Source organism: Petaurus breviceps, unplaced genomic scaffold (genome assembly GCF_028583685.1).
Source record: "Petaurus breviceps papuanus isolate PSGF00001 unplaced genomic scaffold, PetGlider_PUasm1.0 178, whole genome shotgun sequence".
Classification (NCBI taxonomy): domain Eukaryota; kingdom Metazoa; phylum Chordata; class Mammalia; order Diprotodontia; family Petauridae; genus Petaurus; species Petaurus breviceps.
Genome location: NW_027185777.1, coordinates 10,140,484 through 10,159,743, shown reverse-complemented (window position 1 = coordinate 10,159,743; position 19,260 = coordinate 10,140,484). Strand labels below are relative to the sequence as shown.

Sequence of the window (19,260 nt, the reverse complement as noted above, 5' to 3'; positions counted from 1 at the left end):
AGAGGTACCTAGTACCTGTAATAGAGAAAATATATTTGTATGCATTTTTAATATGATGGCATTCAAGTCATTTAAGTGGTGATCATAATTATTTCAAAATTATTTAGAAGGATTATTTCCTTATTTTGCTGTTTTAGAATTTGCCTTCTGCAGTAGTAAGTCATGTTTTGAATCCTCAGCCCGGAGAGAAGATTCTGGATATGTGTGCAGCACCTGGAGGCAAAACAACCCATATTGCAGCATTGATGCATGATCAGGTGAGACTTCTCCCAGGAGATTATATGTTTAAATGAGGAAGATTTTGGTGTTAACTAAGAGGTACCTGACTATGAGGACTGATTTATTTTCATAGTCAAAATGAACAATTTAAAAGTAGTTATAAAAGTGAGGATACATGTGGTTCTGCAGAAACTTTAAGCAGATCCTAAATGTAGGAGTTCTGTGTCTTTTTTGATTGTTAAAACATGGAGTAAGTTATATCATTGTGAATTATGTTTTTTTTTAAATTTTCTTGGAGGCATAATAACCTTTTGCTCCATTGTTAGGGAGGTGGGCTGTATCAGGGTGATAGCATTAAGATTAGAGAAGAGGAAACTGAGGCAGCAGATGCTGCAGAGATGGCATTGACAAGAGCTGTATCTAATTAGCTATGAGAGGGGAAGGGCAGAGAAGTGTCAAAGCTGGCAGTGTTAACATATGATACTGCCCCAGACAGAAGTAGTAAAATCAAAAGGAGGAGCAGGTTTAGGAGGAAGGATAATGAAAGAAATAAAGAATAATAATTGGTGGGATATCAGTGTGGAGATATCCTCCAGGAACAGCTGGAGATATAGGTCTAGAGTTTAAGACTAGTTTTTTAAGACTTTTTTAAGACTTGCTTCTGACCTGAACTTGCTGCTAACACAGCTACCACCTTCGTTCAGGCCCTCATCATCTCTCACCTGGATTATTGGCAGCATCAAACAAATTGGTTTCTCTGCCTCATTCCTCATCATTCTACTTCATTCTATACACTGGTGCCAAACTAATCTTCCTTAAGTGTAAGTCTGACCATGTGACTGATTCCTGTACTCAACCAATTCCCATGACTTCCAGCTGCCTCTAGAATATAAACTTCTCTGTGTAGCTTTTAAAGCCATAGAAAACCTTATCCCACCCTAACATTATAGCCTTATTGGACGTTATGTCCTCTCCAACACTCTCCATTCCAGCCAGACTGCTCTTCACTCTTGTTCCTGTCTCAGGATTTTCCATCGCCCTATCACCTCGCTTTTGCACTGGCTGTCCCCCATGCCTGGAATGAACTCATCTTTATCTCAGCTTCCTAGAGTGCTGCTTTTCCTTTAAGATGCAGCTCAGGCACTATCTTCTGCATAAAACCTTTCATCATCCCTCAGACTTCTAAAGCCTTCCCTTCCAAGTGCTTTGTATTTAACTACTTTGTGTATAAATTTTATATTTGTGCGGTATAAGTTTGCATATGTAGTTGTCTTCTCATTAGAATATAAACTCATTTCGAGTAAAAGATTCTTCATTCTTTGTTCTCATATCCCTTGGTGCTTGGAACATAAGTACTTGTTGATTGATTAGAGGTACAGATACTATATAAACTGGGATCTGACTAATCCCCTCCAGTCTTTATTTTTGTTTGATTGACAATTATGCTTCCCACAAGATTCCTATACCAACTCTTCCCTGTTCCTTTCAGAAGAAGCTTTATGCCTTCCAAGTTTACCATGATAATTAAGGCCATCCCTCTTCTCTCCCATCACATATCTCAAAACCCCTCAAAACATCTCAAAACATCCTCCATGCTATCACATCATCTTTCTTTATAGCTGTTATACTTCCTCAAAAGTACAAGAGGAAAGAAACTTCATTATGTGGGTCATATTCTATTTTGTATTGAATAAAATACTTTTAAAATTTTTTTCTGGTAATTTGTAGTGCTTGTTAATTGACCAGATAAGTGACATTATTCAGGAAAACTAAATGCATTAGAAAGGTGAAATTGTAGAATGGGCATGGAACATAATCCACTGATTTGTGGCTCAGGCTGTTCATTATTAGTATTTTCACAGTCCATTTATCTAGAATTTTTAAAAAATTTTTTTCTGAACAACTCAAAATATGTCAAATCATCCCTCATAGAGAATTGCATTTGTTGCTAATCCACTAAATCAACTCAAGAAAGAGATCTTATAAATAGGAAAGTGGATATATGTAGTGTATCCTTTGAGGATTGAGCAGTCCTATTTCAGCAAATGGTTAACATGAAGTGCCCAGAGGACTGAATTTACATGCACCTTTCTTTATGCTGTGACTATGTTTTATGGATATTTGTGTTTAAATAAACCCCTGTTTTAAGCTAACTCTAAAGTGGACCATTTTGAAAAGTGAATAATATTCTCTTGAATTTTATGGATTGGTATATTTCAGATTTACTTAAATAAAAGCATATCTTTTAATTACTGATTTTGTATTAGAAAAATGTCTTTATGTTGTAAATGGGAGAGTGTAGTGAAGCTGCATAGAGACAACCTAGAAAAAAAATTAGCCAAAAATCTAATCCCAAATCTAACTTTATATGTATCAGCAATTTTTGATATTTTTGTTTTCAAGGCATTTTGGTTAAGAATAAGTAATTCTTAATAATTTTTTTAAATAAAGCCCTAAGAGAAAGAGATTTAACTATGTCCTTCCTAATCCATTCCAGTTTCTTATACCTTTCTTTGTCAGGACATTATTCTTAATGACTAGTTTATATCTTTAGTACTGCATCTCTTTTTGTTTTTGTTTTTTTGTTTTTGCTTTTTTGGAGGGCAATTGGGGTTAAGTGACTTGCCCAAAGTCACATGGCTATTAAGTGTGTGAATTGTCTGAGGCCGGATTTGAACTCAGGTCCTCTTGACTCCAGAGCAGGTGCTCTATTCACTGCACCACCTAGCTGCCTCTTTTGTACTGCATCTTAAACTCATTTCCTTCATTCCTGTTCTTAGTTATCAAAATCTGTATCATTGTTCCTCACATATTTTAAGACTATTAAATTAATTCTTTTCACCAAACAAGATATTCCCAACCTTCATCAAAAGTGTTTTTAAGCATTAAAGTATTAAACCCTGGCCAAGTTCTCCCTATCCCTATGAATTGTGGAATATGCTTCAGAAAGAATCTAAAAAATGTTAAAGTAGGAATGTCTTTAATATTTCAAAAGGTCTCTGATTTCATTGGTGTAGATACTCTTTGGGAGAGGCTATTGAAGCTGTTAGAATTAATGAGCATATTTTCTATCTTATTGTTTAGGTAGGCAGGTACAAAAAGGATAAAAACAAGGTAATAAATTAAAAAGGTCCCATCTATTTCATATAGTACATCACCCATTACATCCCATTTACTTAATACTTCAAACTTTCATGACTTCATTAATATGCTACTTACCACCTCAATACAGACTTTTTGAGAGTGGCAGCCATGGCATATTGCATAAAGTGCTGAACTTGGAAATTAGGCTTATTTTTCTCATCATAGACACTTACTTGCTGTATGATCCTGGGCAAGTCATCTCTAAAATAAGTGGGTTGAACTTGACCTCTAAGGTTCCTTTGAACTATGTTTTATAATCTTGATATTCTTCTGTTGAGCCACTCTCTCTCTATAATGAGCAGGGTTGTCCTTTGTACAATAGATAGTAATAGAGCTCACTACTTTTTTTAGGTGGCATTAAACTTTTAACTTTTTTTTGTCAACATGTACCATTTTTGTTGTACAGTTAACAAACCGTAGTATTTGTTTACACTGTAATATTATTTGTATGTGCTTTGGGTTTTTATCTTTTTTCTTACTTCAACTGTAACAATTCATCTCTTTACATATCTTAAAGAAAAATGTGTGTGTGTGTGTGTGTGTGTATATACATATATATGTTGTAGTAGTGTACATATAACACATAGATTAAGGAAATTATTGAACCATGGTAAGGATTGATTTTAAAAGTAAAATGAATAAGCATCTAGTACAAGCATATCTTAGAGGTAAGGGAAATAAGAGTTAAATGTTGAGTTTTGTTTTGTAAAAGGTAAGGGGGGTACAGGGTACATTATCATACAACAAGATAGTGATTGCTCTGTTCACTTCTGGAAGATATATTTTATCCCAGAGTTCCTTTTGGCATTTTGCAAATGCTATTATTATACTTCTTTTTGAGCTTTGATTAAAAGCAGCTTGGCATTGTATTTACTTTTCCAGTTTTATTCAGATTAAGGGAATTTTTTCTTAAAATCAAGCTATATTTCAAGTCAGTTAAAAAGATAAAGTATATCCTGTCAGCAAAAACATGTTTTATAAAAGAAAAGCACTAAAATGAATGGTTAGTCATATTTTAGTACCTTTCCTTACTATAATAGTTTGTGTGAAACATATGCATTTGTTTAATGAATTTGTTCTTAAAATTTGGAGTAGGGGAGAAAGGCTATACTTTCTTAGGGATTTTCACATATTGCTAAAAGTTTAAATAACTATATTGGATTTATTTTTCATTTTAAAAATTTCTGTAGGGTGAAGTAATAGCACTGGACAAAATACCCAATAAAGTAGAAAAAATAAAGCAAAATGCTACATTATTACACTTGAATTGCATCAAGGCCTTCTGCTATAATGGGACAAAGGCACTTGGGAAGGTAGAGAATGGACAAGGTAAGGTTTCTTATTTTAAAAGCTTTTGAAACTACGTTTTAGAGATAAATACTAACCAAAGTTTTACTAATTGTATTAAAATCATGTTAGCATCTGTAAGTCTTTGAAACCTACAAACACTTTACCTCAAAGAGGCATTCATTTTAATTCCAGATATCACAGATAACCTTCTGTTATTATTTAAGTTTTTTTTTGTTTTAAGACCTCACCTTCTTGACTCATTTTCACTTATTTTTAAGTTCTTACGTATTTTGCCTTAAGATGACATTTTTAATGTGATGACTACTTTATGTGGTAAATTAGTACAATACTATACATGTCATTGATGGGAAAATGTTTTTGTTATAGAAATCTTTACAGATTTCTTTCATTTTTCAGTTGTTTGTTGTGCTTACAGTTTTAACCTTAAGTAGTCTGGGGATGTTCTGCTCAAGTAAGTCTCTCACCAAACTTTATGTAACTGTGTTTTTATTTCTCTTCAGGCTGTTTTGTGACATCATTAAAACTGATAATCTTCCACAATCCTATCTGTAAGATTTTTATGAATGACTGTGTTTTAAACTGGTGGTCTTCTTGGCTGTCCTATTTCTAGGCTTGTCAGGGGAACTGATTACTTGCTGGTTAAGATGAAACAGTGATAAGATCACGTCTGAATCTAGGTCATCTAGCTCAACTTGGGCAGGTGCCTTGGAAAGGATGAAATACTCCCTTTTCCTGTGCATGTCCTTAAAGATTCTTACTTTGGCCATTTTCTCTTCTTTCTTGGAAATATTTGTTGGTCATCTCATGTGATCCCTTAACCTTCCCTTGTCACCTCTGTGTAGACTCTTTTCAAATCTTTGCCTCCACATCAGCTTCTTCCTAGGCTTCCATTCTTGTGTTGCTAATTGCTCACTAGGTTTTGCCACTAGACCATTTCATTGATCCCTCAAATTCAGTATGCCCAGTACAGAAGTCCTTATCCCCCAGAGCCTGCCCTCCCCTTTGTTGTCCCACATTTCCACCGGTTGTCAACCTTTCCTTTCTCCCTCTGCCATATTTCTTGCTTATGCTCCCTCTTACCCATTCTCAGTGCAGCCATCAGCTTCTGTTCAGCTCTACAGCTGGTCTTTCGGCTGCTAGTCTAGCCTTTTCCCAAACTCTTACAAATTCACTGTCTGAATCATCTCAGTGATTTCTAAAGCTTCCTGCTTTAGACCTCCTGGTCTACCAAATAGAGAATGCATGAGCTTGGCATTCGAGAGCCCATGTCCTCTGCACTCTAGCCCTTTCTTACATTACGGCTTCCCACACACACTGGCTGAACTGAACCGTTCTCCTTCTCCAGTTTTTTATCTTTCCTGTTTTCTTGTGCCTTGTCTCCCTCCCCAAACTTCTGATGCCGCTTTATGCAGAACCATTTTGTGCTTTTCTCACTGTTCTTCTATTAAAATTATTTCTGTGATTCCTTTTCTGGCCTGTTATTAAGTAAACTACTCTTGAGAGTCCAGGTTTAACTGTCTTTAAATATATCACCAGTGGTTAATGAAGTGCCTTGTATGTGGTAGAGGCCTATAAATATTAGTTAATTGAGAGAAACTGGAAGAAGTAGAGAATGGGTGAAGATGAAAAAGGAACTTTGAATTTAAGAGTATAAAAGTTTATAGAGCATAGAAATGTCAGATGATTCTGAGGCAGTGAGGCAGCAGTGGATTTCAGCCTTGGGCCTGGGGTTGGGAAGATCTGAGTTTAAATCCTGTCTCAGAACCTTAAAGATGTGTGGCCCTGGGCAAGTCACTTAACCTCTCTGGGTCAGTAAAATGAGAGAATTGGACTTGATGGCCCTCCTAGTTCTAAATCTATGAGCCTACAGGTGCTGGGGGAAGGTTGAAGGAAAGAAAAGGGAATAAGCATTTAGATAGCACTTACAATGTGCCAGCCACTGTGCGAAATGCTTTACAATGGTTATTTCATTTGGTCTTCACAAAGAACCCTGCAAAGTAGGTAGGTTCTGATATTATCCCCATTTTACAGATGAGGAAACTTGAGGCAGGCAGAGGTAAAGGGACTTAGGATGGATTTGAACTGAGGTCTTCCTTATTCCAGGTCCCATGATATCTGTTCAGGCCCTGTGGTTGCCAGATTATGATTCTATTAGGCCAATAAGCAGGGAAGTCTTGCTGATTGTATGTGTTGGGTTGGCAGTGTGAGGAGCATGGAAGAGGTTTAGAACAGTTACTGTGAGAAATGTGTAAAGTAGAGACAAAGACAAAAATTTCTGAACAGTGCTGAAGGGCCAGGTGACACCAGACAGCCTGGGTCTGACATGGACCCACACAGCCTGGCAGTGTGGCTTTCTTTATTTTTTCTTTTTGCTTTTTGGAGGGCAATTGGGATTAAGCGACTTGCCCAAGGTCACACAGCTAGTTTTTGTGTTACGTGACTGAGGCTGGATTTGAACTCAGGTCCTCCTGAGTTCAGGGCCAGTGCTCTATTCACTGCATCACTTAGCTTCCCCTTTGGTGTGGCTTTCTTTAAAGGGGAGTGAGTATGAGCAGTGGATGTCTGACGGAGCTTTACAGTTTGCCAGGTACATCCTTTGAGAAGATGTCCAGTTATCTCCATTTTAAGGATAAAGAAACTGAGACTGAGGTAGAGGTTAAATGACTTGGACTTGCCTGACTCCTTGAAAGTCAGAAAGGTAGGAGGAAAGGACTTCTTATGCCAGGACAGTGTTATACTAAGAGGTGACTGTGGTCTGGAGCATTGAGTAAGACAAGTTAAACTCTGAAGGAATTGATGCCTGAGACGACATGGAGGCCTTCAGGGATCAGACATCAAGAGAAAAGTGAGGGAATGGGAAAAAGTAGTCTAAACAGAGAAATGCCATTCCAGGCACGGCTCTTTCAGCGTATGGTCGAAATAAAGGGTCCTCAAAGCTGAGGGCTAGACCCACATCCTCAGAAACTGTCTCTTTGCAGCCTTTTTTCCTTGGTCTGTGCCATGCCAGATCTAGAGATGCCCTGGAGTTGGTTCTAGACTCTGGGAGTCATTTGTAGCTGTTTCCTGGAATTGGGCTACAAGGGGTCATTTTCCTAGACCTTCATACAATATTTAATTGTAATCAGTACACACCCCAACTGCTATTTTAAAGGTAAGTGTTGTACATAAAATTTGTGTTAAAGTTTAAACCAAGGATAACATAGAACTTTTTGGGTAAGATGAATAGCTTTTATCTGTTATTTTTACTTTTATCAGTCTGTTATTAGGACATGTCTTTTGTAATATACTTGTACTTTATACTTTGTATATACTTTGTAATATACTGATGCTTGTAATATTTCAACATTCATTGGTATCCATTCCATATTTGTTAGGGTCAGTTGGAAACATACTCATAATTCCAATTACAGGGGGACCACCATTCTTACCTGAGTCCTTTGATCGAATTCTTCTTGATGCTCCCTGCAGTGGGATGGGACAGAGACCAAACATGGCTTACACTTGGACTCTAAAGGAAGTGACATCATATCAGCCATTACAAAGGAAACTCTTTACTGTGGTAGGTATTAATCATTCAGCTTCATTTCACTAGTTTTATATTTCAAAGAGGCATATTGTTAGAGGCCAGTGTAGTTAGTTCCTTTAAATGTTGATTTAATAAACCTTAAAATTATGCAGATAGTTAATTGTTATATCAGTGATACCTACAAAAATCATTATACATTCAACTTCAGCCTATTGAGAAATAATTAAGTGACTTAACTAGGGTCACAGAGCAAGTAAGAGTTTGAAGCCAGATTTGAACTTAGGAAGATTCTGAAGATCACTTGGCAGGATAAGATACCAGACAGTGAGGTCCTTTCTCAAGCTAAACTGCCAAGTATTGAAACTCTGCTGCAGAGAGTACAGCTATGATGGGCTGGCCATGTTGTTTGAATGCCAAATGTATGTTTGCCAAAAAGACTATTTTATGGAGAACTAACACCACACAAGTGCTCACATGGTAGACAGAAGAAGTGATACAAAAAAACACTGTCAAAACCTCTCTTTAAGAACTTTGGAATTGATTGTGTAACACGGAAGACCCTGGCATAGGACTGCCCAGCATGGCATGCCCTTGTCAGACAAGGTGCTGTGTTGTGTGAGCAAAGCAGGATTGGAGTAGCTCAAAAGAAATGTGAGATGTGCCGATTTAGAGAATCCACCCCAAATGTTCAAACATGGACTATTTGTGCCTGAGCTGTGGTAGAGCATTCTGAGCTCATACTGGTCTAACAGCCATAGTTGGACACATGGTAACTTGACTCTAACATGGTGATGTCATTTTAGTTCTTTTTAAGAATGAAGGACAACCACCCATTGGGAAATAGGCTTTTGCTATATAAAAATGACCAGTGCATTGGTGTAGAAAAACATATATAATTTACACCTTTTAACTCTTACCCAGGAATAATAAACAGATTTCAGGATATAATACTCAGCTTGAACTATCTGCTCTTTTAGCTGCTTCTCAGTCCTTTAAAATTGAATATGAGCAATGCTTTCTTTGGGTGAATTCATTGGTTCCAATGAAATTTCTCTCTTCTCATGGATTTGTAAAGGCAAGATTAGTAATAGAAATAAGAAAATTTTCTTTTTCTGCCTTTTTCTCCCAGCGAATTTTCTTTTTAGCTTTCCACGGGCCTTCCTTCTTTCTCAGGGGTTATAGTGGGTGGATTTTTGTCTAGTTTTCAATTGAAGATTGAATAGAGTACAGCTGAGAACCAGAAAGTTGCAAAAAGCTATGAGCAATGAGGAAAGTATTTCCACAAAGCTTTACTTCTTAAATAAGGTATGGTGCTGTCTTCAGGACCTCGTGCAGAGTTTCTTGACATGGAATTGTGTACAAAATAGGTGCTAATTTAACAGAATTGGTGATTTCTTAGTTACATAAGAGAATAAAGAAAGAGGAGTTACTTAGTGAAGGAGAAGGCAGAACTATAAAAGCAGGACAGTCAAGGAGCCATTTATCATAAGGATAAATAGTTCTCCCTAACTTAGACTTATGTCAGTGTCGCTAAAGATGATCATGGTGGGTTTGAGTCATCCAGAAAAAGTTAAATGTGCTCGCTGTACACAACAAAGTCACTGTGCATACTCTGTTTAATAAGGCAGGGAAGCTAATCTTTTAAAGGAGAAGTTTTTTATTCATTCAGTTTACTATACAGCTCCCATGCCCTAAAGGGTACTGTACATTTTTTTGTTCTGTTTTCTTTTGTTTGTGGCTTTGTTCTTGTTAATCCAGATTACTCAGAAGTATTAGTATTAGTAACTGCTTTTATCATTTGTGTTTTCTTCCCTTCCGTCTTTTCTACTCTCCATTTTGAAGAGAAAATTTAGAAAACTATTTTTCTTGTATAATCCTCTGTCCTGTTTCCACATCTTTCACACCTCTTTTCTCCTCTTTGGCTTTGAAACAGCAGCAGCCACTATACTCCAGTAAGGTTTATTTAAGTACATTTTTGTCCTTATGAAGAGAGATGATTATAATAAAGAGCACACAGATGTCTGCCACTACAGTAGGGACGAGTTGGTCTCTTATTTATTGTATCTTCCCAGTTACTTATCATTTGTCTTGTTTGGTTTCCCTGACTCTTTGGGTTGAGATAAGATTATAGCATCTTCCCCAGTACCCCAGGATTCCTTAAACCTTAAATGGGAGAGGAAAGGACATCTTAAAACAAACATGTTTCACACTCATTTGCAAATCATCTCTGGATTCCTGTCCTTCCATCACTTCTGTAGCTGCGGAAAACAATCTTTAGTTGAAAGTGGCACTTTGGAGGTACTAGAGGAATTACTGAGGTTGGGAACTATGGTGCGGGAAGTCTGTATTCCAAAGAATATTGCCACTCAGTCCGTATTCCTTAGTCAATGGGGGTAAGAGTTCCAGAGATTGATGAAACTTGCCAAGAGTGCTAACAGACTGGAACCTAAATAGCTCAGGATCAGATAGCTTACATTTTCTTCTATTTTTCCAGTCATTTGATTTTGTTCTTCTAATCCCTGTTGTCTCATGGAACCATTGATTTTTGTTTGGTCTGTCATAGTTTTCAGGGAGTTTGTTGCTCGGGCAATTTTTCTTCTGAACTATTTCTTTGCCTTCCCTAGAGCTTTTATTTCATTTTTGATATTGTGCTTCATTTTTTTCTAGGTATTCATGCAGTCCACGTGGAAAGGCAGTTTTTTCTTTTGAGTCTGTGCTTGCAGTTATTACAGTGACTATTTCCTTCTTTTGAGGTTCTTTATATATGCAGTAGTTTTTGGTGCTGGTCATTGTTTCCTTTGATTTACTCATCTCCAGCTTTAGTTCCTGAGTTGGAGCTTTATGCCAGGGCCAGACCCTGTCCTATGATGCACTGTTGAGGAGGGTGGTTAACCCTGGATCACAAGGGTTCCTGCACTAACCCCCTCCTCCATCACCATCTTTAAACCTCAGAGCACTGGATCCTCAGGGCATTCTCTGGAAGACATCTCAGGACAAGGTGCTAGGGACCCAAGAGTCCCTGGGTCTGAGGTATCCCAGATTAGAAACTTTGCTGCTTGCTGGCCGTTGCCTTGTACTTCCCTGTTCTTCACACTGAGGGCTTTCTTGTTACTTAAGAAAGCTCTCTGCTCTTAACTGTCCCTGCACTCCTAGCCTTGCAGGTGTATGTGTCCCATGTGGTCTCTAGTTGTGCTGGGGAGGGGGATGCTTTCTTACTTCTCTTGGGCTTCTTGCTGATGTTTTGTGCAGTTCTGTGGTAGAAGTGGCTTAATGGAGTGTTTCATTGGATGTTTTGACCATCATTTGGTTTGGTGTGAACTTGAGGGTTATGCTGTTATTAGGTGAACTGCCCCCTTCTCAGGCATCTTGTGGGAAACACTGGGAACTTGGGACACTTGCAGTGAAACTGCTTTATAGAGAATCATTCTGTTAATATGCTGATTATTTAAGTATATCTTCAGGTGAAAATAATCTAATTTAAATACATGAGCTTTTGGGTGGGGGTAAAGAAAGAGATTGAGATAGGGCTCTAATACCAGTCAAGTAAAAAAAAGGCTGGCCGTGACTGTGTGCCTCAAACTCTTCATTAACCCCTTCATGCTCTTACCTGGAAGGTCATCTGTTAATTCCTGTTAACCTGTTCTAGTTACCTAAAACTCAATTTTGGTAAGTATTTTATTCAGCCTAAACATTAAAAAATACTGATTCCTTCACATGACTCTGTCCTCTAGGCAGTTCAGCTGCTAAAGCCAGGGGGTGTGCTGGTCTATAGCACGTGCACAGTTACACTGGCAGAGAATGAAGAACAGGTTGCTTGGGCTCTCACGACTTTTCCATGTCTCCAGCTTCTGCCCCAGGTAAGGGGGAGCCTTGGTTGACTCTTAGCTATTTGGTAGCTCGATACACCTAGGAGAGAGTATTATGCATAAAACTTCACAGAAACTACAGTGGACTATACAGTGGGTTTCCCTAATTGCAACCAGGGAAACCCAATCCATACATAATTGAGTTACAGGGAGGATTATGTTTTCAGGAATTTTTTGGTTATTATTTTGGTTATCCTGGGCCATTTCTAATGAAAGCCACAGAAATGAATTGTATTTCTGTTGTGGTCTCTGAGGTTATTACAGTGGTAGCTATTCCTATTACTCGGTGCCTTGAATATTTTTTTTTTTAATTCAATTTTTAATTTATTAATTTGTTTCCTTTTAGTTTACAGGATTCAATTCCACAGTTCCTTGAATTTCACATTTTGTCCCCCTCCTTCCCCTTCTCTCCCCATGGCGTCTTATAATCAAGTATAGGATCTGTAAATACTTTCACATTATACAATGGTCAGGTTATAAGGATGGGTTGTACCAGCTGGAATGAAAAATGGTAAAGAGGACATAAAATCAAATAAGAGAACGAAAAAGATCAGGTATTTTGCTTCCACCTGGATATAAATTTAGTTCTTTCTAGTTCTTTCTCTGGATGCATGTTTTTCTCTCCATCATGCGTCTTTTGGGATTGACTTATATCCCTGCATTGTTGAGAAGAGTCCAGTCTATCAAAGTTGGTCATCACACATATGTTGTGTCTGTAATTGTGTACAAATTCCTCCTGGTTCTACTCTTCTCACTCAGCATCAGTTCTTTTAAGCCTCTCCAGGTAAATATGAAGACCGCCTGCTCCCCCCTTGAATATTTTCTAAGAGGTTTTTTTGCCCTTCTCTAAAAGTACTTTATTCCTCAAGGGATAACATGGTGCCCAATCTTCCTTTTGTCATTTCAAAGCAGATCAGACTTTATAGCTGTGTGGCCATAGAAGGGGGAAAATGGTTGAGAAGTCTAATTTTTTTGTAGCTTATTGTATGAACTTTTACAAAATTTGCACTTGATAGTACCTAGAACAGTCTGTGTTCTATAGTACGGTTTTAATCTGATAACTCTGATGATTACATTTCTGTCTGGTGATATTTGGGGTTAAGTTTGATCCTAGAAGAAAACTCTTATTAGTCCAAACAAATCAAACATTAGAAATTCATTTCTTTTCCTTATGTGGGACTGTATAGAATGAAGAAGGAAAGGGAATAAGCATTTCTATAGCAGCTCCTATGGGCCAAGAGCTTTGCAGAATGCTCTACAAATAGTGTTTCTTTAGATCCTCGTGAGACCCCTCCCTCCCCCCCTTAGAAGCAGGTGCTGTTATTGTCCCTGTTTTACTTTGGAGAAAAATTGAGACAAACTGAGGTTAAATGATTTGCCCAGGCCTACAGCTAGTAAGTGTCCAAGGTCATATTTGAACCTAGTTTTCTTCCTGCCTCCAGGCCCAGAGCTTTATCAGTGAAATGCTAGCATGTTTTTGGAGTAATTTCATAAGTAATCTCCAAAATACTCTTTATGTATAAATGGCATTTTCTGTAGTTGTTATAGTAGAAAATGCATTGGACTTGGAGCCAGAAGTCCCAGCTCCACTTCTTACTGTTTTGCTTTGGATAAATTACTTAGCTTCTCTCAGCTCCATGTTCATCATCAGGTATTGTCCACAGGGACAATATATTTCCTGCCCCATAGGAAGGAGTGTTGTGAAATCATAGAAGCAGAATTTTAGAGACCTTGGAGATATCTGGTCTCAAACTGTCATTTTACTCATGAGATGATGTGTTAAGTGCTTTGTAGCTAAAAAGTGATAAATGTATTCTTATCCTTCCAGTTAGCACCAAATAAACTACTTTTTTCAAGAATGTCTTTCATGAACACACCCATGTTGGCACTGTAAGAATCAAATCTTTGTGTTTTGTTTTCATGTTGTGACATGAAGTGGTGATTTTTGGGCTAAGAATTTGCAGTAATAGCATCAAAGATAACTCAGGGTTATATAATCTTTTTTCCCCACATAGATGTTGTCTTTTTTGTTTTCCTGAGACATAAAAGCCCTTTTGATGTTTTCTTACCACTCAGGTGCTGTAGACAAAGAAAAGCACTTTAAATTTATCATAACGTCCCTTGGAAATTATTATATCATTGCTCTTTGAGATTCTGATAGTGTTGTAAACATATAAGGGATAGTAGAGTAGGTCCTGCTGCTTCTGACTACTTTGCTTGTTCCAGTTTATTTCAATTACAAGTACAAAAACAGTACCTCCAAAATAAGGAGACTTCATTATTCTTGTTTAAGCACTTTGTAAACTGTAAAGCACTATGTAAACGACAATGTGAGCTTATATTGTAATTAGAAGAAATGTTCTGGTTAATGTCATCTGAATTTAGCTTTTTAAGTATGATATAACTTAATTACATGAAGTAATGTAAGTTAACATATGCATGTATCAGTTACAAAGAAATAAGAAGCATGACACTTGTAATCGTTCTTGATGACTTCCTACAAATAGGAACCACATATTGGAGAAGAAGGAATGGTAGGAGCTGGCCTGTCAGTTGACCAGCTGAAGCAGCTGCAGCGATTTGATCCATCTGTCATACCATTAAAGGACACTGACATAACCTCTGTTAGAGATGCCAGGAGAGAAGACATGATTTGGTTAGCAAATAAAGACTGTATAGGTTTTTTTATTGCGAAATTTGTAAAACGTGAAAGCATTTAGGAAAAGAATCTTCAAAAGTCAAAATTCCAAGTGTTGCTACATAAAAATATTGCTGCAGTGTTGTCAGGCCAGCAGACTGATAATATGGTTGCTATGGAAGCAGGAAAATCTGCCAGTTCTTTTAAGAATCAAGAGTCACAGGTTAAAGAAGTCAGAGGGGTAGAATGAGATTATGTTTATAAAGAATTCTTTTTTACTTATAATGTTTCAGATTACAAAGAAGATACCTTCAGATGTGTGAAAATATGTGCTTTGTTGGTCTGTTTTTGTTCATGAGGAATGTGATATAGTAAATGTCAGATTATATTTTCTACAGATTTCCTTTTTAAGTGAAAATTTAACTTTAATATATATAAATCATTTGGTTACATTAAAATATTTTCTGTTCCCCAGTTTTTTAATACTATCAATGCATAAGGAATTCACATTTTCCTGTTTTGTTAGTTCACTTTTTTCAGCTGTTACTTGTTAAATCTTATCTCTTCTAACTGAAATAAAGTTAATAGTTTTTCTGGAACACTTTAAATTATTTGATTATATTACTCTATATTTATACATATTGCATATATATTTATATATATGACAGTATTAAATATACTGTAATTTTTCTTGTCAGTTGTTTTTCAGTTGCATCCAACTCTGTGATGCTGTTTGGGTTTTGTTTTTTTTTTTTTTTTGGCAAAGATACTGGAGTGGTTTGCCATTTCCTTCTCCAGCTCATTTTACAGATGAGGAAATTGAGGCAAACAGGTTTACGTGACTTGCCCAGGGTCACATAGCTAGTAAGTGTGAGAACAAATTTGAACTCAGGAAGATAACTCTTCCTGACTCCAGGCTGGGCATTTTATTCACAGCATCACTTAGCTTCAGTTAGTCATTTCTAAAGACTTTAAATACCAGGGAAGTAAAACAGGCTTTTCAGATTACAATTTTATATATTTTTGTGGATTAATGTAATTTTTCAGTATGACACAATTACTCTCCTGCTATGTGATAGAGTATATCTTAAGTTAATATAAATATTTTTAGAGGCCCCATGACACAACACAATCTACCAGAAAATTTTGTGATCTTTACTGGTATAGGGAGATATATGCCTGCCAGAGGTATTACCAACTATTAATAGGGCCATGCAGAATTCAAGCTGAGAAGGGATTCCCTATAGATGGTGAAGTCCTTCAGATTCTCCTATTTGCAGATGTTCTGACTATATCAAGTCCCAGAACATTGCAGATTGTCCTAAATGAGAGTAAAAATTATTCTAAAGAGTTTGGTTTAACTAGCCACACAGACATACACAAGCCAATGAAAGCCGCTTCTTGTCCAGACTACATCCAAGTGAATGGACAACACTGAACTAAATACTGACACCAGACAGTGAGTGAGGCTCAAAATGTTTGAATAAAGAGGAAAACAGTCTGTTTTAGTAAAATTTAGTAAGAAAAAAAAAAAGACTTGTTTTAGTAAAATTGCAAGGTTCTATCAGTGACCCCAAAGCTACTCCCTGAAACAAGGTCCATCCTTTTAATACCAGTGTTCTTCTGATGATGTGTGACTTTGAATTCAACTCCAAAGAGTCAGAGGTGATGATCACCTAAATGTCAGTAGAGAGGCACATGGTGGGCACGGACAGGCTGCAACACATTACCAACAACGCATTAAAAAGGGTAAGTTATATAGAAATGTATGATCAAAAAAGATGAGCTGGTTATGTAGGGGGAGTGAAAGATAACCAAAGGTCAGACTGCGCTATGAGCATGTTCCATTGATAGCCTTAGGATGCCACTGAAAACTGAGGTAACCTCCCCTAGCATTTTGGGTGGGTTCACTTTGGTGAAATCATAGGACTGAATGGAGAAGAGTTGCCCACAATGAGTAGGCTTGAATGGGTTACATTCTGCATCTTTGAAGGAAGGGAACAAGCATTTATTAAGCATCTGCTGTATGCCAGGCATTGTGCTATGTAAGCATTTTATAGATACCTTATTTGATCCTCACAACTCTGGGAGGGAGGTGCTAATAGCACTTATTATTAGCCTTTATTATTATTAATTATTATATAACCAATTATTATATAATTTATTATTATATTTTATTAATTATTATTATTAGCCTTATTTTACAGTTAAAGTTTTAAAGCAGAGGCAGACAAAAGTTAACTTGCCCAGTGTCACACAGAGAGTGTCTGAGGGCAGATTTGAATTCAGGCCCAGGGCTCTATCCACTGTGTCACCTAGCTCCCTATCTTTGGTGGGAATTACCCACAGTGACGAGTATACATCCATGGGGTGACCAGGTGGCTCAGCGAGTAAGAGCACCGGACCCAGTGTCGGGATGACCTGGGGATCAAATCCGGGCTCAGACACTTAGCACCCACCCAGAAACACCTGGCCATGTAACTTTGAGCAAGTTACTTAACCCCAATTGCTTTAAAAAAAAAAAAAAGAGTATACATCCATTGTAATGATTGTATTTTTCCTTTTACTGATCTTAAACATAAGCAAGGAGGAATTCATTAGAATGCATTTGAAAAACTCTTAGAAAAAGTCTATATAGACTTTATTCATAATATGTATGTTAGGAAATAGAAGGGCTTCATGAATCTTCCGCATCATCTATAGAACAGAAACTGCTTCCTACTACATAGGGCATAGCTGAGCATTCCATCAGTTGTCACTGCCAATGAGTTCTGTATAAATACTTGTGTATTGGACTGTGTGGTCCTATATGCTTGTTGAGAGATATAGAAGATTAGTAATTAGTAAACTGCCCTGACAGCAGCTTGTTTTATGTGTAGAGATAATTATCTAAGTTCATATGTACAAACTATTGCCAGATGGTTAAAAGCATCCATGAAGGCCTGGACTGTAATACACAAAGTAAAGTTTAAGGTGGGGCAGTGATTTAGATAAGGGCAGTAAGGGTGGCCACAGATCTGAATTTCTCTTGTTTTCTTTGCAGTACTGGGCACAGAGGAGATAAAACATTTCTCGTATCTTTTAAAGTCATTTAATATGGAGGGGTGGCTAGGTGGTGCAGTGAGTAAAATGCCAGCCCCAGAGTCAGGAGGACATGAGTTCAGTTCCGTCCTCAGACACAAAACCCACATAAAAAATCCTAGCTGTGTAACCTTGGGCAAGTTACTTAACCCCAACTGCCCTCCAAAAGGCAAAAAAAAAAAAAATAATAAAGTCATTTAATATAATAAATGACCAGTACCCCTTTTAGAACTTAACTTCCATTTCTGAGACTTAGCATGCTTCCCTAGCTGTAGAACTAAGAGGAGTTAATGCATTCATTTAAACAACTGATGGTTCAATCCTTGTCCATATTTTAAAATTTTCATATCTAGTATCTCTATCTTTGGCAGAACCTCAGGTAGTTTATATTGTAGGAAAAGTTTTTTGGGGGTGGTAGGAGTTGTGATTGATAATGACAAATACATGGACATTTTTGGCAAGAGATAAGAAAAAAGTGTGCAGAAAGAGACTGAAAATTCAAAGGATATTGTTAAAAGTAACTTTTCCTGGGACAGAAGAGGAAGTTTGCAGTCACTCCTTTACTGAAGTCAAAGAACAACTGAAATAAAATTTTAAAAAATACTCAATAACCTCAAACGTAAGAGACAAAGTAAAGACAAAACTACTATGAAGATAGCCCATAAGAGAAGAAAGTAAATATCTTGAGAAATGTGAAAATAGAACTTCGAGGAACAGTTTGTAGGCTAATAGAGGAAATATGATTTGTATTTGCACAATTTGTATATAAATTCATTAGAAGTTATATGCATGGCTGACTGGATATTCTGTAAAACTGACAGTGCATTGAGATTAACAACAAATGTTTTATATTTTTCCTCCCAACCCTTGAACCGCATTTTAGTTTAAATAGTGTTCAAATGAAAATTATAAACTTAGCAGAGGGGAAAATCCACCTTTGATGTAGCATAATTTTGTTTTACTTGACCCATACAACAATTCAGTGGGAATAAACATGGTAATCCTCGACTAACTTGTATTATCAGATGAAGGAAGATAGCCATAGTGGGCTACTAGTATGGTTTATCAAGATGGCTTGTTATTTTAAAATATTTTATAATAAAATTCAAAATAATTTTTTCATCCTGATCATGAATTTTAGCACACAGGCAGAATTAAAAAACAAAATGAAAAGAAACAAAGTACTGCTGAGGGGTCAATTCCCCATCTGTCAGGACTGCTGGCATTTTTTTTTTTTTTTAGCAAGTCACTTACCTTGTTTAGGTGAAATCTGCCTCTAGAACAACCTCACCATGGGGCTCATGTCCTGGAGAGGAGGAAGTGAATTTTGCATTTCTATCATTCCAAATGCTTTGGGCTGTTCCAAAGGAAGATAAAACAAATTGACAGTATGGTAACAGAAGTAGTAGTAGACACAATGCATTTCCTACTAAAATAATTAGTTCTGAAACCAATTAATACTGCTACTACTAATA

At 37.0% G+C, this 19,260-nt stretch overlaps 1 protein-coding gene across 3 annotated transcripts in view; it reads left to right on the top strand.

Annotated features, from left to right (window-relative positions):
* The window catches only part of NSUN6 (NOP2/Sun RNA methyltransferase 6), a 33,888-nt gene extending 18,585 nt beyond the window's left edge, over nucleotides 1–15,303 (top strand). For 2 of the 3 annotated variants that reach the window (XM_069086273.1, XM_069086275.1), the window contains 5 exons: nucleotides 138–257; nucleotides 4,554–4,692; nucleotides 8,085–8,233; nucleotides 11,932–12,057; nucleotides 14,574–15,303. In XM_069086273.1, coding sequence (XP_068942374.1) covers nucleotides 138–257; nucleotides 4,554–4,692; nucleotides 8,085–8,233; nucleotides 11,932–12,057; nucleotides 14,574–14,786 — 747 coding nt within the window. In that variant the 3' untranslated portion in view covers nucleotides 14,787–15,303. The remainder of the gene's footprint in view (nucleotides 1–137; nucleotides 258–4,553; nucleotides 4,693–8,084; nucleotides 8,234–11,931; nucleotides 12,058–14,573) is intronic. The other variant, XM_069086274.1, reaches the window with a different exon arrangement.
* The last annotated feature ends 3,957 nt before the right edge of the window (nucleotides 15,304–19,260 follow it).